General features: G+C 35.9%; 1 protein-coding gene across 1 annotated transcript; it reads left to right on the forward strand.

Moving 5' to 3' along the window:
* Positions 1-549: 549 nt before the first annotated feature.
* Positions 550-26,956, forward strand: Sh2d1a (SH2 domain containing 1A). The gene is made up of 4 exons (XM_052746983.1): positions 550-812; positions 20,128-20,191; positions 25,348-25,480; positions 26,457-26,956. The coding sequence occupies exons 1-4, from the start codon at positions 676-678 to the stop codon at positions 26,492-26,494; spliced, it is 372 nt and encodes a 123-aa protein (XP_052602943.1). The 5' UTR covers positions 550-675; the 3' UTR covers positions 26,495-26,956.
* Positions 26,957-27,540: the final 584 nt, after the last annotated feature.

Below are 27,540 nucleotides of genomic sequence, written 5' to 3' on the forward strand. Positions count from 1 at the left end.
CACAGCTTCACCTGTGAGGCTCTGATTCCATCATCAGCATTGAAGAAAAGAAGCTTGTTCAGGAAGATCTAGTCCCAAAGTCCATAGTTCTCAAATATTTGGTGATGCTGTGGAAGCCTCATGACCGTGTTCTGCCATGATTTTGTAGTTCCAGTGCTTTTATGCATTTGTTTTGTCTGTTTCTGTCCCTCATGATGACATGTGCCACTTGCCGCTATCACCACCAGTTCTTTTGTATACTAGTTAAACCAAGTCATCCCTGAAGGCTCTGCAGGTTGCATGGACCACATAGGAACAAAAACATTATCAAATTTCTCATCTTTGTGCAAGGTCTGTCTGCATTGCTAGCCCAGCTCAAATATTACAAGTGTTCACCTTTCCAATGTTCCCCCTCCCCCACCAGGAACCCTCTGTTGGAGAGCAGGTGATCAAACCCCATGACAAGTTTGAAGCTGCTAAACTGCTGAGCTGGCCTTAATTGAAGTGTGAGAAGAGGTTTTAAGGCATGTAGACAACATCCTGTTGTTGGGGCGCTCATCTCTTTTTTTTTTTCAGACTAACTGCCCTGGGAGTCAGGTGGCTGATTGTGACTGGTAGCCACCGTAGTAGCAAAAGCAGAAGCAACATTTCCCCTTTACCATCTTCCTTCTGGGCCCATTCAAGAGTCCACCAGGCATGGATGCAGTGACTGTGTACCATGGCAAAATCAGCAGGGAAACCGGGGAGAAGCTCTTGCTCGCTACCGGGCTGGATGGAAGCTATCTGCTAAGAGACAGCGAGAGTGTTCCTGGCGTGTACTGCCTGTGTGTTTTGTGAGTACATTGTGGTAGTGGGAGCTTGGTAACACGTGTGTCCTGACCTTGCTGGGGAGGCCTGAAGGAGGGGCTGGGGGTTACAGCTTTTAGTAAAGGTAGTCAGAGACACAAGAAGCAGGAATTCTCTTCATCTCTCATGCCTGGTCCCAAGGCTTCCCCAGAGTCAGCCCAGGGCTGTTGTGGGTAGTACTTGGGTATAGGTTGCTCATTGGGGATATAATCTACTGGGGCTCTCCAGTGCATTTGTGGCAGCCTCTATTGTACTAGAGTGAGGATTTTCTGGAGCAGAGGAGTTAGCTTCCTTTATAAGAGAGGCCAGGAGTTTAAAAATGTGGGATGTCTGATAAAAGATCGGGCTGACAATGGTTTTAAAGAGTACAGAAAGAAAACACCATTGTAACGATTCCATTTGCTCTTTGCCTAGACTGTTGCCAGCCTCTTGCTCCATTTTGAACTAGGTGCAGCTGCATCTCGGTTCCCTGCCTTCCCGGCAAAGTAGATATGACATCGAGTCCTACCATAGTCAGACTCGAAGCTTGTAATCTCAGCAAATCAATCTCCTAGCCCTTGAGTTTTCTCATGTATTAAATGGGATTCATATTCCAAGGGACTGTGAAGATTAAATACCTCCATGCTTTTAAAAACAAGTGAACACTGGGCTTGACACTGAGCAAATGTTCAGTAAGCGATTGACTTCAGTTTATTGTTATTCTCTTTTTGGACAATTTATTATAGTACTCATGGAGACATTTCTACAGAATTACCTAGTTCAAGAATTACTGTAAGCAGGATAAAAAAACCTCACAAAATCCTCACTCTAGCACAGTAGAGCCCACATAAAAACAAAACAAAGAAAAATGCTTTGTGGTGAGTTCTGGACATGATGATACACTACAAAATTTTGAAGTACTTTCTGGGTCAGAAAATAAAGATTAAATTGAGGATGGTGAGGGAGGATTGTCATTGTACATTGATTTTTAAAAATGGCAAGCCTTATTTGTGGCAGTTTTCAGATCATGCTAAATACATCTATCATAAATGCTTAAAGTTAAGTATATGGAAAAAATAATTTTTCAGTGTTGGGGACAGAACCCAGGATTTTGTATATGCTCGAAAATTGCTTTTCCACTGAACTAGACATCCAACCCTGGGCTTGGACCTTTAAGTTCCCAAGTGGAACCCCAGGAAGAGTGAGGAAAGCCAATGAGGATCCTTAGGCTTTTTTTTTTTCTTGTCAAAAGATGGAGGATGGTAAGTGAAATGAGCTGCTTTGGGTTAGTAGTGGGTTAAGTAGCATGCTCCTTAACCTAAAGGGAAAATTGAAGGTTCAAATGAAGCCTGTATAGGGGAGAGAGAGCTGGAGACAGTATACCTAAGACTTCTACTTTACGAACCACCTGGTTGTTCCTGCAGGTTACCATACCTGCTCCCCATTTAGGATTTTATACCTTCTGTTCAATATACGTCCCTTGATCATTCTAACAAATGTAAGGGACCTCTCTGTGTTGTTATTCAAGGAGCTTTAAACTTTCTTTTAGCTTGTTTACTTATACATGGGTTCTACCACAAATATATCTTCATGAAGGAACAAATATTGTCTCTAGGATCAGAAAAATATCCTGGTACATACTAGGCACTCAGCAAACAATTTGAAATTAAATGAATGAACTGTTAAGGCATATTGTACTCTTTACTACAAAGAGCCTTGGGATGACAAGAAGCCAGGGTATGGGCTCTAGGGAGTCACTCAAATTCTCTGGGGACTTCATCTTCCATACATGAAAAACAGAAATCTTTTTTTTTTCAAAAGTTTGCTCTAAGTAAAATCTTGAAGAGAGGAATCCTTAGTTTTTTAGGCAGATGGGTCAGAACCATGCAAGGAAATTCTCATAATTTCAGTTTTCATTAAAGGTGAATGCTGCATGAATGTAAGGTTTTTGTTGTTGTTGACTAATTTCTCCATGAAAAGAGACAAGTAGAGAATTCTCCTCCTGTCATATGGGTTTTTGGAGTTATGACCAGATTACCGTGAAGGAAAAAGACAAGATGCTTTGCCTTTGATCAATTCTTCAATTATTGTGGAGCTGAGTGTCCCTTTTGATACACGTAAACATTTCATTCTCTCTTACTGGAACTACGTGGCACTTGCAAAATGTTATTTTGGAACAAATGACGCACTGTTAATTCAAAATACTAATTCGTATGATATAGAGTAGAAAGAAAGAATCATATATGCATGAACAAACATATAATAATTGTAGTTTACTGAGTGCCACTTTATTCTATCTATTATTTATTCCCAATAACCAAGAAGGTTTGCTTGAACTTCAGTTTACTCTATTTTTATTGCATGCTTCAAATTGTACTTTCAGACTATACATTCCTCTTTCCCAGAGTAAACCCCAGTTGTGGCTCTCAGCCAGGACCTTTTCTCCCGGTAGGTTTTAGGAAACAGTGTTTCAAACATTGTAAAAGTTTTCCTCTTATAGAACTGTTGCTCTTCATCTATAATATGAAGATTTTCTTCCAATTATTTTCTCTAAATAAAATTAGAATTAAAACAATCTGTAAAAATAGTCTTTTATACTTATTTGTGATATAAAATTTGAAAACATAGATAATGGAATCAAAGGAAAAATCATGTATAATCTTATGACTTAAAGGCAACTACTACTAAGTAAAAATTCTTCTATATTTTAATAAGATGAATATTTTTGATAAATACATATTAAATAAAATACATCTTTTATTAAATTTTGCTGTAAGTTCCATGTAGTATGAAGTAAAAGTTGATCCATATATAATATTTTCACTAATAAATTCAAGACATTATTTTATAAGGGCTATATTTTCATTCAGCTAAATTGTAAATGAACCATATTTTTCTTGACCAATCTCTCATTTTATTTCTTATTGACTAATTTTGTTTTTTTGACAGTTTCATACATTTACACCAGCCTTGACACCTGAATCATTCAATACTTTTAAATTATAAATTCTACATATAAATGATTACCATAAATGTGTATTCTAGCTTATGTGTATAACTGTCCTTTGCAATGAGTATTCTTGTTAAAAATAATTTTCTTTGAAATTTGATGTCTAATTTTTATTATATTTGCACTCTATTTTTCATATTTTAGATTTTATTAATGGCACTGAGTGTTTTTTTTTTTTTTTTTTTTTTTTTTTTTTTTTTTTTGGTTTTTCGAGACAGGGTTTCTCTGTGTAGCTTTGCGCCTTTCCTGGAACTCACTTGGTAGTCCAGGCTGGCCTCGAACTCACAGAGATCCGCCTGGCTCTGCCTCCCGAGTGCTGGGATTAAAGGCGTGCGCCACCACCGCCCGGCTTTTAAAAGAGTCCTTCCTCTCTTTTTTTTTTTTTTTTTTTTTTTTTTTTTTTTTTTGTCAGAGCTGAGGACCGAACCCAGGGCCTTGTGCTTGCTAGGCAAGCACTCTACCACTGAGCTAAATCCCCAACCCCGGCACTGAGTGTTTTTGATGTGGTTGTTAAACTATTTTTCCCTATACATGAACTGACTATTTGCATACTTCTATTGCTTAATGATTTAGATCTTATTGCTTTTCATACATGCATATACATACATGCACAAATACGTTATGTTGCAGATGTCCTTTCTCAGTTTGATGTTTTCTATTTCATATTTTTAGTACTGAAATGCATCACTCAGCTTCTTCATGTTTGATTTCTCTCTTTGCTTCCCAGCTTAGAAAATCTTTTCTCTTCCAGAGATACTTAAAATTTCACTGTTTTGTTTTAAATATGTGGTTTTATTAATTTTTATTCTATCCTTTCATTTCATTTGAGTTTTATGTGCATAAAGATGTAATTCGATTTGTTTCCAGGTAGTTATCAGTTGTCCAACATAGTTTACTAAACTGAATTTCCATTCTTCATTTGTTAGGCTACTTTACCAAGTACTAAAGAACTAACTGACTATTTATAATCTTGTTATTGTTTCTGGACTATTTGGTTCAGTTGATCTATTTGTGCTTATCTTAATCAAATCAGTATACCATAATTTCCAAACATATTAGAAAGTTATTAGGTAGTCTCATCTACTGGTTATTTATGATGAAATTTAAAATAATTCTGTTAAATTGGATTAAATTAGTATCAATAATAAATTGAGGAGAAATTGTCTTCTTTAAAGAATTGACTCTTTTCAAAGATATGGTATAAGATTTTATTCTCTTCCATTTTCTAGGTATCTCAAGTTTCTTTCATTGAAGTACATATTATACCCTCACAATTTTTCATTTTCACTCCAATATAGAGAGCTGGGATTGCCTCATGAGAGGAAAACTAATTAAAATATTTTAAAAATAAGCTTGAAAAATAGCACATTTCCACAATTACATAGCAGACTTTATACTTTTCTGCTGAAAGATTTGGAAGAAGAAACACATTTATAGTTCTTTAGTCTCAAAAACACATAATGATATAATTTTTCACATATGTCTTTGGATGAAAGAGTTTTTTTTTTTGTCCTTTTTCAAGGGGTGAAACTAATGATTACTTTTCTCCTCTGGTAGTGTTCATATTCCCTTCCAGCACTATGAGTTAGGCCATAGAGATGAAGCTTCCAGGTTTGTGCCAGCTTAACTTCTCCATGTTTTATGCTTCAAGTATGTGGTGTTGTCAGCAATAGGGTCTTATTGTCAAGTTCTGAAGGGTAGCCAAGAGCATTGTCACTAGCCTGTAATGTCTGGTGGTCTATGGGAGCTCACTAGCCAACAACTCAAAAAGACACAATCCATTCCTAATATTAGGCATTTCATTTGGTAATATATGATGTCTAGTTATTGCCCTGTTATAGAGTCACTCCATTTTAACTCTTTTTATATATGTGTATAGGTATATATTTTAAGAATTATCTACATTAGTAGGTTTACACATGACTTTCTTGAGTGGTCTTTAGTGTTATTTATCCCTTCCTGTCTTCTACTCTGCCTTCCCACCCTTACTCCAATTTAACCTTTCCTATTCCAGTATTCCCTTTTGATTATTTATACCTGTGCGTTCTGTCTCTCTTCCCTTGAAAGTTGCCACCCATGGTCTCTTAGTAATTCCCTGACCTGTATGAGTATTCCAAATGAAACACACATATCTCAAGATTCAAAGCTAACAATCACAAAAGGGAGAAAACTTGTGATGTTTGTCTTTCTGGGTCTGGATTAGCTCACTCAGAATGGCTATATCCAGCTTCATCTATTTACCTGCAAATTTCATAATTTCATTTTTATCAATAGCTGAATATCATTCCATTGGTGAACACATCACACTTTTATTATCCATTGATCAGTTGATGGATATCTAGGCTCTTTGTATTTCCTAGCTCTTGTGAATAGAACAGCAATGAAAATTGATGAGTAAATATCTCTATAGTAGATATGGAGTCCTTTGGACTAGAAATAATGTGCCCACCACACAACTGTATTCAAGAAATAGAGGAGATATTGTACAATAAAATTCTAGCTTATCGGTTGTAATAGCAGGGAACAGTGTGGCAAAGAAGAGTATGGCAATAAATTTAAGATTATAAAATTGAATGAGAAACCATACTTAGGTTTACATAATTTTAGATTTCTCATTCATTTACTTATTTATTTGTGTGTGTGTGTGTGTGTGTGTGTGTGTGTTATGTTTGTGTGTGAGTACATGCTTGCTACAGCATAAGTCAGAGGACAGCTTGCTGAAGTTGATTCTCTCCTTATAGCATGTGGGTCTTAGGCTTTGCAGCAAGTGTCTTTATCTGGTTTTGAGATTCTACTGGGTGTGTCATATCTTCATAATAACTTGGGCCACTAAAATGATTTTGGATTTTCCACATAGAATTTATTAATAGTGCAGTGAGCCCAAAAGCCATCCGAGTAATATTTGTTACACATCAACTGCAAAATGGGCAATTCACAGACAAATATGTTAAAATCTGACTCTGGTTAACAATGTAAAATTGAAGCTTCAAGATTAGTCTGCAGCTGCCATTTAGTTTGAACATAGAGGAAGTCTGTGTTAACCTGTAAACCCACTCCCTCCCTTGCCCCTTCCTTTCCCCATCTTGACTGTCCTCAGCTGGTTTCCTTTCAGCTACCTCTCCTGTCCTCTCCTTCAGCAGACAGTTCTAGCCCTGTGACCTAATAGACTCATCCCTTTTGTTAAGAATTATACTTTAAGATCGAACTGTTAATCCAATTCCACTAATCTAAGAAATGCACCACACAATGGGGATTAAGAGTGAATATCTTCTTGCAAGACCCTCTGAGTACACAGTTAATCTGCCTCTTATCTAGTAATTTTACGTTGGTTAAGTTTCTGAAACTTTCTTTTGCCCTGGTTAACAATGGTGATGGTAGTAAGAATAGGATCATTACATAGTTACCATCATTACCATTAGTCTTGGTACTGAATGACTTTAGACTGTATTGGAAATTTATATCCACTCCAAAAGAATGAAGTTTGGACAACAGAAAGTTCAAAAAACCTCTTGAAGGAAAATAAAGGTTTAATAATGAAGACTTTGTATACATGGGACAGTTACTACAGATAGAAAATATTTGTTTAAAATGTAGCTACAACAGGTATGATGACTCCTGCTTACAATCCCAGCACTTGGGAGGTGAGTCAGGAGGATCACCATGAGTTTGAGGTCAGTCTGGCCCGTACAATGAGTTCCAGACCAGCCTGAAAAAAGTATCAATGGCCCTCAAAATCTGTTGCATAATTGTGTTTTAAATGTTATGTAGAGCATTATGCTTTGTAGATGAGAGCATGGGAACTAGCTTGCATTATTTTCAGTGTGATGTAGATGTCAGATGTACTTACAGCTTTTCTTTTGAGAAGTCTTTTAATTGGCATAAAGAAAGTTAATATGGTTTTGTTGATTTGAAGCGAAGTTCTGTCCACCACACATACCCATCAAGAAAAGAAAAAAATAAGCTGAGTGGCTTTGTACTTGCCCATTGCTAGTCTGAATACCTTTTAAAGGCTTAGGGTACAGGGGCTGGAGAGATGGTTCAGTGATTAAGAGCACTGGCTGCTCTTCCAGATGGACCTGGGTTCAATTCCCAGCATTCATATGGCAGCTCACAACTGTCTGTAACTCCAGTTCTAGGGGACCCGACACCCTCACACAGACATACATGCAGGCAAAACACCAACGCGCATAAAATTAAAAAAAAAATCTAGAGGCTTAGGGGACAGCTTCAGATGAAGTAAAGACAAATTTTAGTATCAGCAATGACTAAAAACACGCTTTGTGTGTGTTACTTATGAAAATAAATTAACAGCAACAATTTAAAACACTCCTCTGTTTTAAATTCTAAATGCTGAGCTTGTCATCAATTCCAAAAAGCATCTCAGTTGGAGAAAGAAGTGAAAATTGATCCGTTTCGCCAGGCGGTGGTGGCGTGCACCTTTAATGCCAGCACTCCTGGGAGGCAGAGCCAGGCAGATCTCTGTGAGTTCGAGGCCAGCCTGGTCTACAGAGTGAGTTCCAGGAAAGGCTCCAAAGCTACACAGAGAAACCCTGTCTCAAAAAAAAAAATAAAAAAAATTGATCCGTTTCTTGATTTGTTTATATTCATAGAGGAAGTCAGATGCGTGTAGCAACTTTTAAAAACAAATTGTTTTTTTTCCTTTCTTTGTGATTTACAAAGCTGCAGCATTCTCTGCTTCTGTGAAGTCAATATTTTCAGATTCTACATGTGAGATCTTGCATTATTTGTCTTTTTTGTGCCCAGGTTATTTCACTTAACATAATGTTTGGCCTCCAGGTTCATTGCTGTTGTCAAAAATAGATACTAACATTTTTGTTAAGGTTGAATGGTATTCCATTGGATGTATATTTCAGATTTTGTTTTCTTCAGTCATTTATAATTAATGAATATGATAATTAGTGCACAATGATGGGTTTGTTATGATGTTTTCTTACATATGCAGTATATTTTGATCATATTTCCCCCATTACCCTCTCTTGTCTCCGCTCCTTCTAGTCTCCTTTCTTTCCTCAACTAGTTTATTTTTCTATTTCCATGTTTGTTTGGTTTAAAGTCTAGATTCCTCACAGAAGGGACAGAACCTGAGGGTGTAGATCACATTTTCTTCATCCATTCTTGTACTCTAATGTTGATTCCTCATCCTTTACACTACAAATAGTGTACAAATAGTGCTACACTGAACATGAGAGTGCAGCCTCTTTGTCTCATACATGTTCATTTCGATATACACCCAGTCATCCTACTGCTGAGTCATGCAATACTTTTTTATTTTTACTTTTTGAGGAACCTCCTTCCTGTTTTCTGTAATCACTCTACTAATTTACATGCCCACCAACAGTGTACAAGTGTTCTCTTTCTCCACATCCTCACAATACTTATCTTTCATCTTTTTAGTAAGAGCCACTTGAACAGGTGTGATTTCAATTTCCATTTCTCCAATGATTAATGATGTTGAAAAAGTTTTTCATACATTTGTTGGCCATTTTGGATGTATTATTTTGTAAAAAATCTGTTCAGGTCCTTTGCCAATTTTCAATCAATTTATTTTCTTACTGAGTTTTTTCAAATCTTAGGTATTCTGGGTACCAATACTTAACAGGTTGAAGGTTTGCAATTGCCTTTCCCATTCAGCAGGTATGCTCCTAACTCTATTGACTATTTCCCTGTCTGTGAAGAATTGTTTTATTTTGGTGTAATTTTTATTTTTGCTTTTTTTGTTTGTTTGTTTTGTTTTTTGAGACAGGGTTTCTCTGTGTAGCCCTGGCTGTCCTGGAACTCACTCTGTAGACCAGGTTGGCCTCGAACTCAGAGGTCTGCCTGCCTTTGCCTCCTGAGTGCTGGGATTAAAGGCAAGCGCCATCACTGCCTGGCTTATTTCTACTTTAATCATATACAATTTTGAGGATATATGTATAATCTATTCCCTTATTTTGAGTAATTGTTACTTGTTTGGGGGTAGTTAGCTTAATTTTACTTTATATACGATTAAAAACTTACTTGCCTTTTTCTTTTGACTTATTTGCCTGGCGTGCATGAAGATAAATGAGATAATTTGGTAAAAGATATGGACACTTTTTCCTATAGCAGTGATTTTCTACAGACAGAGCATATATATTGCTTTTACAAAAAGCATATTCCATGGCTAGGGAGCCGACTCATTGGTTAAAAGCAATGCTGCTCTTCCAGAGGATCTGAGTTTGGTTCCCAGTACCCATATCAGGTGGCTCACAAATGTTGGGACCTTAAGAATGCAATTTGAGTTGTTCTGCTCTAGGGTTTTCCCACCCATGGCACATTCTTACGAGAGTCATCTGCAGAGGATCCCTGATTAGTAAGTTCTATGACGTCAAAGCAGATCACATCGTTGGTTCATTTGAGAAGAGGCAAAGTTTCTTCATTCAGAATTCAAGGACTTGGGGTGGGGGAAATTGTTAATATTAGACACCTTAATCATGAGAAAATGGATGTGCCATTGATACCAGCTTGTTTGGAGACTGAAGAAGGTAAGAGCTTTTGAAGTGGTACTCAGGTTCCTGCTGCTTAACCGAAAGTGAGATAAGATCACATTCGTTAGGAAACAATTTTCAAAACATACTCATTTCTTTTGACTAAATGAAGCTGAATGATGGTAAGGAGATATATCCATTGTATATTTTGAGGTTCATTGTTTAGATTCTGGAAAACAGGTTGCTTACCATTTTACTTAATCTATTGAGATTTGTTTTTTATTTTTGTGTGTACATATGTATATGTGTGTATGTGTTTGTGAATGATTGCTTACAGGTATGTGGGCACGTGTGTAGAAGCTAAAGGACAATTTCTGGTGCCATTCCTCAGGAGTTGTCCATCTTGACTTTTTGAGACAGGGATTCTCACTTTTCTGGAGTTCACCAACCTAAGTAGGCTAGCTGGCCAGTGAGCCTACGTCTGCCTCTCCAATGGTGGGACTACAAGTGCATGGCATCATGCAGGCCTTGATGGGATTGAACTCGGGTCTCCCTGCCTGCAGGCAAGCACTTTGCCAACTGAGTTATCTCGCACGCTATTGTTGAGATTTGAAACACTGTTATTTCCACACCACCCTTAAACTGACTGTGAATCATTCTCATTAATTGCTTTCCAGAGGGAAAAATAGAACTCCTCCATCCCTCCTCCATCTCCATTTTGCTGGGTGGCTTCAAGAAAGTCCCTTAAAACCCATGTTTCAAGTTCCCATGGTGAAACACAGAAATCAAAGTTCTTGTCTTGTTCCCCATAGAGCACTTACTGAAATTGGTGTGCCTTAAAGTAGGTTTAAATTACTTAAAAATAAGATCTTAACAGTGAAGTATGTATATTATATTTTTATTATGTGTAAGCTCATTGTAAGCTATTTTTATATATGAATCAAATATTCTGGAAAAGCTACATTACAAAAATAAAACATTTGTTTTGTGATCTTACCAACATTTAAATTGACCCTTTGTTCAATTTCCCAAGTCAAATGAACCCGATTAGAGTGTTTTAAATGTCTTTTGTAGTTCATTAGGTAATTAGTACTGATGGGTATTGATTAAAGGTGTAACAATTTAATTCAAATATTTAAAGACTTTTTAATTCTAAAGGGACTTAATGCCAAATGTGGCCAATGAACTAAGCATAGCCCTCTCTTTGTAAGAATTTAGTATCATCTGCTCTTTTAAGTTCAAACACAGTGATTTAAACAGACTTTAGTATGTTTCCTAATCAAGGATTCCTATTGACCCAATCCTGTGCCTAAGAACAGCAACAGTAAATATAGTAAATGAGACTATGATGATTTATTTATATCCAAATTCAAAATTTGTTTGAAAATTCAGCATAAAATTACCTTATGTTGCACGAATCCTAATTGGTCTTAATAAAAACCTGGAGCCAGATATCAGAGTGAAAGTTGAAAGATCAGAGAAGCAGAGCAAGCCACAGCCACCACCTCATACCTCACCGAATCCTCAGTCTGAAAAGTGAGAGTTTCTGTCTCCTCCCAACTTATATTCCTCTCTCTGCCCAGCCATATCACTTCCTGTCTCAACCTTCCTAGTGCTGGAATTAAAGGTGTGTGATCCCAAGTGCTGGAATTAAAGGTGTGTGCCACCACTGCCTGGCTTTGTTTCTCTTTTAGACTGAATTAATCTCATGTAGCCCAGGGCAGCCTTGAACTCACTGAAATCCAGATGGATCTCTGCCTCTGCCTCCCAAGTGCTAGGATTAAAGGTGTGTGCCACCACTGCCTGGCCTCTATGTTTAATCTAGTGGCTTGTTCTGCCCTCTAATCTTCAGGCAACCTTTATTTCTTAGATTACAAACAATATATCACCACAACCTTACTTTTCTCTTAAGGAAATATTAAGAAAATTATGAGAGGTTGGAGAGATGGATCAGCGGTTAAGAGCACTGACTGTTCTTGCAGAGGAGCTGGGCTTGGTTCCCAGCACCTACATGGTGGCTCACAACCGTCTGTAACTCCAGTTCCAGGGGAGCCAATGCTCTCTTCTGGCCTCTTCTGGCATTGTACACACACAGTCCACAGACATACATGCATGTACAATAATCAAACACATAAAATAAAAAAATCTTTATAAAAAGAAAGTCATGAAAAAATATTCAGTATACTGATCACCAGGGAAATAAAACTCAAAATCACAAGATTATTCCATCAGTCCAGTAAAAATAAATAAATTAATAATAAAAGCTATTATCAAAGAAAGCAAAGATAACAATGCTAATGATGTGGAAAAGGGGAAATATTGCACACTATTTACAGAAATGTAAATTAGGATAATTGTTATGGAAAACAGTATAGAAGATCCTCAAAAAACTAGAACTACCACATTATTCAGTTATCCACTCCTGAATATATTTAAAGAAAATGAAATCAATATATTGAAGAGATATATGAACTCTCAGATTCATTTCAACACCACTTACAATAGCCATGGAAATAACATGAGAACCCATCAATTGAGGAATGAATAAAGAAAATGGAGATGTAAACAGAATGGAATTCTGTTCAACCATAAAGGAATGAAATCCTGTATATATATATATATGTATATATATATATATATATATACATATATATATATATAAATCATTATGTTAAATGAAATAAGATAGACACAGAAAGACATATTTTCATTCATATGTGGAATATAAAAAATTGTTCCCATGGAGATTGAGAGTAGTATGGGGTTGCCTGTGGCTAGGGAAAGTAGGAGGGGTGTAGGATAGGGAATGAATTATCAGTATGCTCTAATTGTTCTAGTTTGCTTTCTGTTGCTGTGATAAACACGATGATCAAAAGCAGTTTGTGAAGGAAAGAATTTATTTCATCTTCAGCTTAAAGTTCATCATTGAGGGAAGTCAGGACAAGAGATCAGGGCAGAGGGAGGCAGGAACTGAAGCAGAAACCATTTAGGAATACTGCTCACTAGCTTGTTCCCCGTGACTTGCTCAACTTGCTTTCTTATATAATCTGTACAGGGGTAGCAGCACCTGCATTGGCTAGGCCCTCCCACATCACTCATTAATCAAGAAAATGCCCACACAGACTTGACTACAGGCCAGGCTGATAGTCAGGACTCTAGCTTGTACCAAATTGACAAAAAATTAACAAGCATAATAAAGTAGGAACAAGAATTTCTGATTTGCTTATATACAATTGGATGATGGTAGATAATAATAATGGATTGTACACTAAAAAATCTAGGATCTATGGTTATATCACAAAGAAATGACAAATGTTTGGATAAATACATTTGTCCTGATTTAAACAATATATACATGAATTAAAATACCAAAATAACTGAATATGTATTTCTTCATTTTTTGCATGCTAGTTAAATAAATTTAGTTGATCATACATTTTACAAGTTTATTAAGCAAATTAAGTATTATTATTATGAACACTGAAGTATAATAAATCTATATCCATTATAGTTTGAGAATCAAATAAACATAATCCAAAAAACATTTTACTGCTTGATCTTTGGTCTGCTTTGTTTATTTTATTTCTCAACATTTCGGTTTCCTCATTTATAAAATTAATTTTATCATATAAAAATAATAGAAGTTTTGGAGTGTCCAAAGGATAGAGTTCATGCACTATGGAGTAAAATTGTATCTCTAAAATTCATATATTAAAACCCTTACCTTAATGTGTCTCTATTTGGCAATAGGGCCTAAGGAAGCATTTAAAATTAAATGAGTTCATAAGGATGGAACCATAATCTGTAGCTGTAAGTTTTCTCAGGTCCTGCCTGGCCCCACGGTCCTGAATTCCTCTGGCCCCGTGGTCCTGCAGCTGCTTATAAAATAATCACTCAGAGGCTTAATATTATTTACAAAAGGTATGGCCTATGGCAGGCCTCTTGCTAGCTAGCTCTTATAGTTTAACTCAACCCATAACTATTAGTCTATGTATCGCCATGTGTTCCATGGCTTTACCTGCATCCCATTACATGTTGCTCCCAGGATGGCAGTCTGGCGTCTCCTCCCCATTCCACCTTTCTCTTTCCTGTCTGTCTCTTGAATTTCCTGCCTGCCTCTGAGCTGCCTTGCCATAGGCCAAAGCAGCTTATTTATTAACCAATGGGAATAACATATATTCACAGCATACAGAAAGACATCCTTCACAAATAATCTGATAGATTTGGTACTCTATAAGAAGAGGAAGGGCACATGTACAAACAAAAGGCCGTGTAAGCACAGACAATGAAGGTGGTTGCCTATAAGCCAAGAAATGAGGCCTCAGAATGAAATTTACAATGGTGGCATCTTGAACTTGGACTCTAAGCCTGTAAAATTATGAGAAATAAATGTCTGCTCTTTAAACCACCCAAATGCGGCATGTTGTTATAACCTTAGTAAACTAAGACATAGACTGAGAAGTCAGGTGCTGCTGTAACATAGTTGGTTTTTTTTTTTTTTTTAAAAAAAGCAAACCTGTGAAAATACTTTGGAATTGGGTAATGGGGAGAAACTGAAGGAATTTTGAGGTTTGTATTATCCTTGCTCTCTATATTGCCATGAAGAGAATGTTGGAAAATTACACAAAGAACTGTAGGCAACTAAGGAATGCTGCGAATAGGAGAAATAGTCTTCCATAGGGAAGAGTACACTAATTCATTATCTAATTCAGAGTGGTCAGTCCTGAAAACATACATACAAGCGACACTATATGAACTGAACAGGATATATATACATATATGTTTGTAATAACAATTAATGAAAAAAGAGGCCATGAATTTGAAAGAGAGTAAGGAGGGGTCTATGGGGGGCTGCAATTAGGAAAGGAAGGGGATAAATGATGTAATTATATTATAATCAAAATAAAAAATAAAAATTATGGATGTTAAAGGTCATTTGTGTGAAGTCTCAGATGGGAAATGAGGAGAAAGTTATTGGCAGTTGGAAGAAATATGATCATTGTTCTAAATAGCAAAGAACCTGACTAAGCTGTATTATGGTTTTGTGGAAGACAGAATCTGTGAACAATGAAAGTGGTTATCTAGTTTATACCTCTTTTAAAAATATTTTTTATTTTTAGAAATTACATTATAATTACACCTTTTCCTCTTTCCTTTCCTCCAAACCTTCCTATACACTCCTTCTTGCTCTCTTTCAAATTTATAGCCTTTTCCTATTAATTGTTGTTAAATATATATACATAAATATATACATTTATATCCATAAATACATAAATACAACCTGCTTATTCTGTATAATAAGTGGGAGAAATTATCTTTTGCAGGGAAGAGCACGACAGTTGGTTATCCAATGCCAATTGGTCATCCCTGAAAACATATACATACAAATAACATTATAATCTTTTTTTCCTTTCCTTTTTCTGTTATAATGTTGATGACTTGACCCTTGCTACCCTTGCTAGGCAAGCAATCTGCCACAAAGCTGTGTCTCTACCTCTAACCCAACTCTGGAGATTTCTAAGCTAAGATTTGAAGGAATGGCTTGATTATTCAACATTGCTTATAGTAAAACACAAAAGGAGAGAAATGAATTGAATGAAGAATGAGTTAAAAATGCAGAAAATTTCAGCTTACCTATAATGCAAAAACATTAGGGGCCAGTAATAGAATGCTGTTGTCTGAACTGTGTGCCCCCCAAATAAGTTTAAACCTTATCCCCAATATGACCATATTTGCATATAAGATCTCTAGAGTGTAAGTAAGGTTAAATTATGTCATAAAAGAGGGGTCTGCGTTCATATGTGGTGATGCATGCCTATAATCCTTAACCTCAGGAAGTTGAAGCAGGATGATCATAGGTTCCAAACTAGCTTGGGGTTACATACAGCTTATTTCAAGTAAATAAGTAAATAAAATTAAGTAGAGCCAAATCTAATATGATTGGTGGCTTAACAACAACTTGAGAGAACTTTTCTGGTGCTCATGAGTCAAGACCTAAGAATAAAACCTTTGCTGCTTGTACCTTGCCCTTGGAGTTAGCTTCCAGAAATGTAAGAAATACCCTCTTTTTGTTTAAGACATTCAGTCTATGGTATTGTTATGGCAGCTAAACAGAAAAATACCACATTTAAAAGCCTTGTTATAGAGTAGAATTCATCTAAACAGGCACGCAATATCAACGATTCAAGTAATGGGGACAGTATTTACCACATTTGAAAGGACAAAATGCATTGAATTATTAGCTATTTTTTCTTTCATTAATTTTATAATTTTAATTTACATATAATTGTCCATAGTTATGGCATACGGTGTGATATTTCAGCACGTGTATACAATGTTTAATGATCAGATTAGGGTAATTGCCATTTTAATCGCCTCATACGTTTATCACTTCTTTGTGTTGGTAATGCTCTGAATCCTCCTCACTAGCAATTTTGAGATACACAATTATAGTTGTTAGCCATATTAGCCCATTGTCATATAGAACATTACAATTGACTCCTCCTGTCCATCAGCATCCCATTTCAATGAACAATCCTAATCCTCTACACTTCTCAGAATCTGCTAACAACCATTCTTTTAATTTTTTATTAAATTACTCATCTTATTTTATGTGTGAGTATTTTGCCTGCATGTATGTATGTGCACCATGCACTTTCTTGGTATTCATAGTGGAAAAAAAAGGGGCATCAGATACCCTGGAACTGGAGTTACAGATGCTTGTGAACTGTCATGTGGGTGCTGAGTCCTCTGCAAGAATAATAAGTGCCCCTTTTTGTCTAAATAAAAATGAAAGGTTTTAACTTTAACATAGTAATACTATATATAATAAGAACAATTATCTAATAAGGATTACATTTGCAACATCCAGTCCATTTGCGTATGGCAAATTTAGAGAAAATACTCCATTATCTACCCTATCTTAGTGATTCCAAAGCTTTATACCTTATTTTCTTTCTATAATAACTAAGGAAAACTGTAACTCCAATTATTTAGTCTTAAACTCCATCAAAGACACCAGAAGGAAATAATATTATCTAACAACAGAGACATCTGGCTCCCTGGATAGTCACCCAAAGTTCCTCTGCAACGTTGGGGCATCCATCTTCAGCCTACAGGCCTAGAGTCTCTGGCAGACTTTTTAGTGAAGCAGGAAATTTGAAGAACTGTCCTGACTTGTTTTGGCGAAGTTCAGCAGTCATTTTCCTGTGTGTCCTGCATGTCCAGTTTATACAGCATACTGTCAGCAGTCAAGGCAAAGCAGTTTCTTGCCCAAATGGCTAGCCTTGCTACATTGAAAGCAAACTCCTATGGAGTTTCTTCAATGCCCATCATCTTCTCTGAAGTAAATTGGTGCTGCCAGAAGCAAATGTGTCTCATTGTAATGAAAAAAAACCTATGTTAACAAAACATTTTAAATATCATATTCTATAGGTCTTTGAAGTGTTTGAAGACCATTTATCTGTCTAAATATATCTATTTAACCTTGAAAACATACCTAATGTGACTACAAGTTTGATTATTATAGACTAACTACTAACCTCATTTCTTAATTATACTTGCATTTTTAAATGAGCTGTTTAAGCACAATACCCAAACAAGAGTAGAAACATATATACAGTGTAACAAAAATAACTTTAAATTTGTATCAATATACCAAAAATCCATGCCAATGCAAAATATCTGAGATTAATAATTCTTTTTATCCTATATTCCTATATTCCCCTAAATGTTTTCTCTAGACTGTTTCCTGTTGTTCCTGTGGGAGCAAAAGCAAAACCTCTTCTTCAAAGCAATGCATCTTTTAAGTTCCATTTTACAAATACATTTTTTTACTTTCATTTTAAAGTTAATGCATTCCTAAAGTATATAGGGTTGTTTATTTCAACAATCCCTGTTTCAATTCCAGGTCTCTTAGGAGCTCTCCTTTGCTTATCAGCAATCAAAAAATTCAAAATCAACACAATACCACATAGGGTCCAAACTCCCTGTGTATTTCCCATCTTACATGGCTTTTTTCATTTATATTACTTTTGCTTTCTCTTTGAAGACTTTATTATTTTTAAACTATTATTTATTTCTAAGGCTGTCTATACTCACTTTCATTTCTTTCTTAAACGTCTGCCATTGTAAAACATACTAGAACCTGTTTAGAGTTTTTGTTTCCATCTGGACCTCTTTTAACTGTGTATCTCTACTCTTTTTTGACCATGTGAACAAACTAAACTGCTAAACTACAGCTGGGTCCTCTGCATGGCTCTATTGGCTTGCTCCACTCACTTCTAGGTTCATGAGAGCCAAGCCTGAAGCTCGTGGCCCCGTTGGAGATGCCTTTGACCAGGAATTGCATTCAACCTTCCAGCTACGGAATGCCAGTGCCCTGAACTGTGGCAGGCATTTTATACTTATTTTTTTTGTTTCTATTTAGCATGAAAAAGGCTGTTTAAGTGCTCTGCTGTAAGGCAGAGTTTCTTAAAGGAGCCATATCATTTTTCCCCCAGCTTTTAAGGCTCTACGGATATTCGAGAGCCCTATGTTGGGTGCTAAAATTTTTTTTTAAACTTTTTTTGGCTCTTTACTCTTTGGGGGCCTGCCACCCAGCTGCCAAATAAATAACATAGAAGCTTATTCTTTTTTATGAATGCCTGACCTTAGCTTGGCTTGTTTCTAGCCAGCTTTTCTTAGATTATCCTTTTTATCTTTTGCCTCTGGGCTTTTATCTTTCTCTATTACTTCTTACTCTGTGGCTTGCTGTGTAGCTGGGTGGCTGGCCCCTGGTGTCCTCTCTCTTTTTCCTTTTGCTCCTCAACCTTCTCTTCCCAGATTTCTCCTTTTATTTATTCTCTCTGCCTGCCAGCCCTGCCTATTCTTTCTCCTGCCTAGCTATTGGCCATTCATCTCTTTATTAGACTAATCAGGTGTTTTATGCAGGCAAAGTAACACAGCTTCACGGCGTTAAACAAATGCAACATAAAAGAATACAACACATCTTTGCATCATTAAACAAATGTTCCATAGCATAAACAAATGTAACACATGTTTAACTAATATTCTACAACAAATAAGTGTTTAAACTTTTCACCCATCTCTCTAGCCCTATGGTAACCACTGTTCTATTCTTTACTTCTTTGAGGTCAACATTTTGACTTCTTCATATAAGGGAAAATATATACTTTTTGTTTTCCTTTGCTTGAATTATTTAACATCCTGTTCTCTAGTTCTATTTATATTGCTGAAAATAACAGAATTAATTATTTCAAAGGCTGGATAACATTCTGTGCTATAGTACTCCTTTTTAAAATTCACTTACTATTACTACTAAATTGCAGTATTGTAGAGTAATAGAATATTACTATTTATTATAATAGTAATATCACAAGAATAATTATATTTCATAGCATGATATACTTACATTACTTTAATAATTAATGCTATCAGTATTACTGTTAATTTAATTGGGTCTTATTTCTGTCAACCAATTTTAGCATAAGACTCTATGTACACTTAAAAAACAGTAAGATGCTGTTGGTTAAAGGTGTTTCATAATTGATGATTTTTTTGTCAGTGACAGGAGGTCTATAATTTCTTTTTGTCTAGTCTCTCTACTAGACAAATCTTTAAGTGTATTAATGCACACAGTTAACAAAAAATAATCATGGGGAACTTTGATTGGGTTGAAATAAAAAGCAAGCAAAATAAATCCAATGGCTTTGCTTCCTGTGACTGCCAGGAAGCTGTCCATTTACATCCAGTATATGTAACTTTTATAGGTAAAAGTAAGTTCAAGTTTAGAACATCCATTGTTCTTCTGGAAACTATTAGTAATGGAAATGTACTCTTTTACAGGTATCAAGGTTACATCTATACATATCGAGTGTCGCAGACAGAAACAGGTTCTTGGAGTGCTGAGGTATATCTCATTTATTTTTGCTTCTTTGGGTACCAACAAAGTGCATGAAATTTATGTTTGTATATAAAAGAGAAGTTATATCATACATTACCAAAATATTAATCATATTTAAATCATGAACGCTCAATTCCATATTTGTTGGTGGTTCATTTAGAAGCCTTTAGAAAACTTTGGTTCTAGACCTGTGTGGAATGGGATTACTTTGGAGAATGAAGAAATTTGAAGGATCATGTCTAATTTACTTACAGTGCCTTATGAACTTTTGGAAAGCATATACTGAATAATACATGTACATTGGTGCTGTTGTGGATAAAATCAAACAAACTGGGTATTCTATTTTCTACTAGTCACCAGTAGCCTTTAGGAGACATAACAGGCAATTAAAGTGCAGCATGAGATCCTGGGCCATGTCCAATGTATCCAGACTCCATGTGGTTCTTCCTATAGTTACTTTTGATTGAAGCAATTTGTAAAATGAGCCTACAAACATTTCCTCAGAGGACTCATTTCAAGGAGTATAAGACAATGCAAATAAAAAAGCTCTTAGGTGCAGAGTCTAGCATAAAGTGAGCATTCAAAAATGTGAATTACTGAAAACTGCTCAACAATATGATTATGTATAGTCCAGTGCTAAGTTACCAAGATAGAGGCATTTCCAAGCATCCAGGCAATTGATGCTGCTCTGTGTGCATCAGCAAGACTCTTGAAAGAGCCATGTTGGAGGCCTCTGGGTAGTGGGAATAGAGAAGAGAGAACATTGCAGTTTTTATTTAATAAAAATATTCTTTGAGAATTTCATAAACGTATGCACAACAAATTCCTACTTGCTATTGCAGTATTTTAAAGGGATTTTTCCCCAAATTACAATTATCCTCTATCTTAGGACTCCCTGGCAAGGGGGTTGCAGGAGAGGAAGAAGTGACTGGGTGTATTTCTGGGTACCCATCTCACTTCTATTGTGAAGTACTCTTTAGTTTTCCTTATGAACTGAGAGTTGGAATAAGATTTATTCAGAATGAAGGTTTCTTGTGGCTTTGAAAATATTTGAGTGCTACTGTGCCAGTCCAAGAAATGAGTGAAATGTTTGTATAAGGCATAGTAGGAAGTAGCATAGAATAGCCCATCTTATGAATCACTTAATGATTCCACAACTGTAGTTTTTAAACTCATATGCTTTAGTTAGTTTCTGACTTTATAATAGTCCATTCTGATAGTGGAAGTACTTCACTATGATCTTTTGGAAGCATAGATATTAATTCAAATTTTATTGGTAGCTTAATTAATCTGTGCATTTATGACATTATAAAGTGTAGACAAAAATTTAAAATGTCTTACAAATTTATCAGTAAAAAGAAAAATACAAACTACAAGCATTTAATTTGTGGAAATGAATTAGAATAGATTCAAAGACCTTGTTATCTTATTAATAGGCTAATTTTATAATTTAAGTTTTGTCTTTAATTTTTAGGTTTTTTTAAATAAGATTAGGGGTGAAACCCAGAGTCTCATGCCTACCAGGCAAGTGCTATAGCACTGAGCAATATCCCCAACTAATTTTATTTTTTTAATTGCCATATATTCACTGAACATAGTAATGTGTTTTATAAGACTGATATATAATGTTGTTTGATTATGTTCCTCTAGACGATACTATATCCCTCTCTGGTCACATTGTTACTTTATGTCCAGATAATTAATACTGTGATACTATATAAGGAAAAATCAGTATCATTTCTAATCAAAACTATCTTTCTTTTTAAAAAAGATCTATCACTAAAAATAAATAAGCAATTTGATTTATCATGAATAATAGTTATGTGTAGCTGATGTATGTGAATTTGTGTATGGGTTGGCCACAAATAATCCTTTTCCCTCAAGAAATACCCTTCAGTTGAGCACTAAAAACAATTTTATGGAAAGAATCTGTGATATTTTTGTGATTTAAAAAATTAGTTCCTTGAGAATTTTGTGCGATATGTTTTGATCATATTTACCCTTGTCCTCCAGTTCCTCCAAAATCCATTCCCCCCTCCCTATCCACCCAATTTTGTGTACTCTTTGTTTTGCTAAATCTGTCAACTCAGTTTAGTCTGCCCAAATATTCTTGGATGTGTGGCCTTTCACAGAAGCATGATCGATTTACTAGGGGCTATTCTTTTAAAGAAAGCTGGCTCTTCTCCTGGTAGAATTGCCAATAGCTCCTTGCCTAGGAGCGGGACTTTGTGCCCACCTCCTCTCTTCATGCTGGGATTTGATCTGGTTTGGGCTTGCACAGGTCTTGTGCATGCTGTCATAACCACCATGAGTTCATATGTGAAGCTGTCCTGCTGTGTCTGGAAGACACTGTTTTCTTGCAATTATCTATCACTTTACACTGTTTTCACCTCCCTTCCTCAATGATCCCTGAGCCTTGGGAGGAAGGGATGTGATATGGATTCTCAGACACGTTTTATAATTTGTGTTCTTCCATTTCACGTATAACATCATATCACATCATTACATATTTGTAATCATTTTAAGAAGGAGAGTTTGTTGAACATGAATATCCCTTATCCTATTGTCTGATTTGACCCTCCTTCTATAATAATATTGTAATTATTTGCACCTTGAGAGCAGAAGATTGGCATGGATTATCCCCAAATGGGAAAGAGGTAAAAACATCTTTGTTTCATGAAGTGCATATTGCATTTTTTTCTGTCTACAAAATTTGCCTTCTTGTTAAGGTGAATATTAAACTAGTGCATAATTCTCAGAGCTCATACCAACTGGCTCGAAGAAATTTCTCCAGTGTGTATTGAAGATCAGCTGTGAGTCAAAACATATTTCCACGGATAGCTAAGAGGTGGCAGTGTGAGAAATACACAAATTTGAACAAGAACTGAATTCACTGACAGGATAGTGGCAGTCATTCTTCTTTTGTGTCTGATAAATGTCTTTCCAAAATGGGTAAGTGGCATTTGTACTACTTTCAGGAAAACTATTTTAGTTTGCCACACTATAAGAAAAGGTCATGTCAGGAACATTCTATCCTGTGTCCCTAGGTAAGTATAAGGTATGTTTTAAGATTTGATATTAAATTGAACCTGGAATCTATTGAATTATGAAAGACAAGTATGTATCTTTTTCATTTAGGTAGAGCACTACTGGAGATATTAACTTAGTCCTTGGAGGCTAAAGTTATGATGAGTTGTTGATTATCATTTATTAATGTATAGATTGTTAGCAGTGCATTGTCAAAAGTGTACTGCTCTCTCTCTGCCAATTTCTGTGCCTTTGGGCTTTTCTGGGTAGTTGGTTACCAGGAAATTCTTAGCAAATTACTTATTAGCCTAAGCAAAGCATTATAAATTAGGTCAGTCATTTGCTAAAGAAATACTGCATCTCAAGTTCAAATTGCTTCTATATGTCCAGTGGTATTTGTCCTCTTTGTCAGCATGAATAATCAAGTGTTAACTATCAGTCCCCATAAAAATAACGCCTCTGTTGAAAATGCTTTTATAAGCCACAAGAACTAGACTAAATGAAGTGTGATTTGAAATGATTCCCCTCTGGGGAAATACGCGGTTTCTTCTCTGGCTGGTGACTTCAGCTTCACTTGAAACCTCTTGGTCTAGTCCTAATCTGAAAAGAATGCAGACACTTCTGCTTCTGATTGCACATGTGACCTCACACCTGCTTATTAGTTTACATCATGCAAGATGATTAGGTTATATGTTTGTATCTGTGAAATGAGAATAATTGAAAGAATCAATATCTACCAATCCACGAGGAAATAGTGAAGGCAAGAGATAGGAAAGTATTTTGAAAAATCAAAAAATGCCCTAAGGAAGAACTAAGGAGGTATTTTGTACCCATTGCATGCCTTTGTAATTTGCAGAGTCTGTCTTGGAGCCAAAGAGCTATCTGGGTCTCTGCGAGAATGGCTATGCTATTTTTAGATAAGGCCGCAACAGAAATTTAGGACATCTACTGATCACAGGGATAGAAATGGGCGGGAGAACTGTCTATCTGTTGAAACTGTACAGGTGTACACTAATTTGCAGCTAAAGAGAACATCTATAGTGTTTGTATAGGAAAACTACCTACTCCGAAGTAGGCAATGACCAAGAGTAACTTGGGATAGCCTGTTATCTAGAGTTTAAAGTATAGTTGACGTAAGTCTGTGTGCCAGCCTTCATGTTTTCTCATTAAATGCTGAAAACCAAGCAGTTCTCATCTTAAAAATCTTCCAGATGGAATAGCTGAAAAACAACTTCCTAAAAAAAAATAAAAAGAAAGAAACAAAACTAGTCATTGTTCAATTGCTCATAACAATACTATTTTATTTTATGTAAAATGACAGTTTTGAGCTGGTGCCTAAAGCATGGCTCATAAGCTTTGTGGGGATTGTTGATTTCAGGCAGTGTCTTTGTGAGAGCACAGATGTCAGGAAAAGAAGACATTCTTAACAGTCATCTGCAAATGCAATCTCTTTAAAAACTAACAAATATATAAATACAGATAACCTTCTAGAGTCTTTCATTTTCATGCCATATAGAAAACCTTGTCATGGTGCAGTGCTGACTGTGAAAAGAACCCAAAACTAACATGAAGGATGAGTCAGTGTTGTGTTATGGGGTAAAAGAGTGTAAGCATTAGTCAGCCGTGCAGTTGCATGTATCCTAACAGTCACTTTTTAATTTTCTACGTAGTATTTTATATTGTAAAATGATGGCGGGGGACAGGTGGTTGGTTGTTTTTGTTTTGGTTCCTCGGGCTTTTTATTAATGATCTGTAGGATCTCTACTTTTTTATGTTTAATTGCATCCCCTCCGTTGTTGAATTTATTGTGGGTAATGGCCTGTACACCCTTAGAGGTTCGGGATGTATGATGGGTAGCAGTCAGGAAGGGCAGGACTGTGAGCAAGAGCTTGTATAAACTAGTACTACCCTTGGGAGAACTGCAATGACAGCTCATTAGCTTCTCTTGCAGGGAAATTCAGTCAAGCAAAGTAAGCTCTTCTGGATGTTGTTTTCTATTCTTCCTTATGTTTTCAAATATTTGAGCAAGTTACACAAATGTTACCTCTCTAAGCATCCCTCTCACATCTTATAGGTCTTTTTTTTTTTTTAGCATTATGAGGCAAGTAAATATTTTTTTTTCTTTTATTTTCCAGACAGCACCTGGGGTACATAAAAGATTTTTCCGGAAAATAAAAAATCTCATTTCAGCATTTCAGAAGCCAGATCAAGGCATTGTAATACCTCTGCAGTATCCAGTTGAGAAGTCCTCGGCTAGGAGTACACAAGGTACCACAAGTGTGGCTTCCTGCTCAGTTTTGAAATAGTTGGGAAGTTTATAGTTAGGGGGTCAACCTATTCATAACCACAAAATAAGCAGGAAGACTCACAAGAAAAATTCAACAGGGAAGTAGCCAGCAAATCAGATGAGAAGTAACTATGCGAAGGGGCCATAATATGCTCTAATATATACTTTTTAATGCAACCGTAAAGCCATAGAAAGTCTATGAGGCCAAGATATTTTAATCTCTTTATTTCTATTTTATTCTTCCTAGTCCCTTTTGTAGATAGTAGGTATCATTTTACTTCAGTAATCTATGAACATATGATTTGAAAGATGAGATAGTTCAGGGAGTACGTGGGCTGTTCGTTCACTTTTGCTTACTAAACAACGTTCTTTTCCCTTCCGGCACAGAAAGGCTAATGGTAGCCTAGTTCCTGTGATTCTAATTTCTGAACTGATGGTGTTTGAATGAATGAAATTTTACAGTAGCAAAGGAAATCAGATTAGCACTCTTGCTTGTTTTACTGGCATTCATGATTCTCTTGAGCAAAGCTATTATTAGTGAAAGTATTGAGCTGAAGAGTGTCCACTAACCAATTGATGACTCTATCAAATTGTTCTTTTATGAAGTCAGGTTAATATTTTGTTTTGAGTGAGAAAATGTACCTTTATTGATACACTTAGTATGTATGATAAAATGAGATTTTATAATTTGGTGGACAGGCTCAGACATAAATTATCATTAGACTCAAATGTGAATTAAATTAATGAACAGTTAGCCTTTGACATAGAAATGTAAATAGACCTCCAATTTAGAAAGCATCTAACTTTCCTTCCTGTCCAGTAATCTATTCTTTATGGTGGCATTTTAAATAATAGCTGCATGAGGCATAGCATTGGTCGAATATTACAAATTTGAGTTAAACTATCATTTTAATACTGTATGAATTTCTCTTGACTTTTGCTAATCTTTTTCTTTAGGGAGAAGTGATCCTGATGTCTGCCTGAAAGCACCATGAAGAAGAATAACACACCCTGTCCGTTATTTTCAATAATTTAAGTACATGCCAAGTCTTGTATATTGTAGATAATACAGTTCAGTGAACTGCAAATGCCTTTTAACCACCACTCTAGTCCTGTAATAGGAGCATCTCGCCCACGTCAAAGCTGAAAGCAGACATTGTAGATAACAAGTGCTTTAAAGTGAGGATTGGGAAACAGAATCCCTTAGAGTATTTTTACTTCCTGTATTTACAAATAGGAAACAGTTTAAAGCACAGTGAAGACTTTACAAAAGATTAATGTCAATTCTTGCCACATGTAAATAAAAATAATCTTCATTTTTCTTTTGTCAAAAGCAGCATTTCTGTAAAGTATTTGATAGCTACTGATTTTCAAGTGTCTTGCTTGATTTCATGGTAGGAAGGTTGGTGTACAGATCTCAAGTAATTGTGTTGCCTTAGGCTTCTTTGGGATTTATGAAGTTGTGTATGAAAAGAAGTACTAGATAAAGAGAAAAGCATATTTGTTGAAATTTGAAATCGACCTTCTTGCCTAGAGTTCTTCTGTTAAGACAGTTAAATTTTTGGACCAGTGGGTTGTGGAGGTTCATACTTTTCATTCCAACACTTGAGAGGTTGGGGCAGGGCGATCAGGAGCTTAATATCATTTGGCTACAGGACACACTGCTTCAAAATCTAAACAAAACCCAGAGGCCACACCAGTTTACAAGCCTATGATTTCAAATAGGCTTTGTAAGTTTATTGTATTTGATGCTACAGGTTTTGAGATTATGGTAGAGATTCAATGAAATGATGAAACGAGATAGATTTTTCTTTTCATGTATCGCTGCCCTAGGTGTTTTTGCTTGTCACACGCAGAAATTTATTTGGAAGGGAACCTTCAGTAGCTGCATCTCATGATCAACTGATTTGTAATTAGGGAACCCTACAAAGGCTTGTGGTTTCATTAATTTTCAGCAATTCTGAGTCATTGAAACCTAAATAAGAGTTGGATTATGTGCAGTGTTTTCTCACATTTGTATTTTCATGGCTTTTGTGATTGA

The sequence above is a fragment of the Peromyscus californicus genome, unplaced genomic scaffold (assembly GCF_007827085.1).
Source record: "Peromyscus californicus insignis strain IS unplaced genomic scaffold, ASM782708v3 Scaffold_10__1_contigs__length_136768540, whole genome shotgun sequence".
NCBI lineage: Eukaryota > Metazoa > Chordata > Mammalia > Rodentia > Cricetidae > Peromyscus > Peromyscus californicus.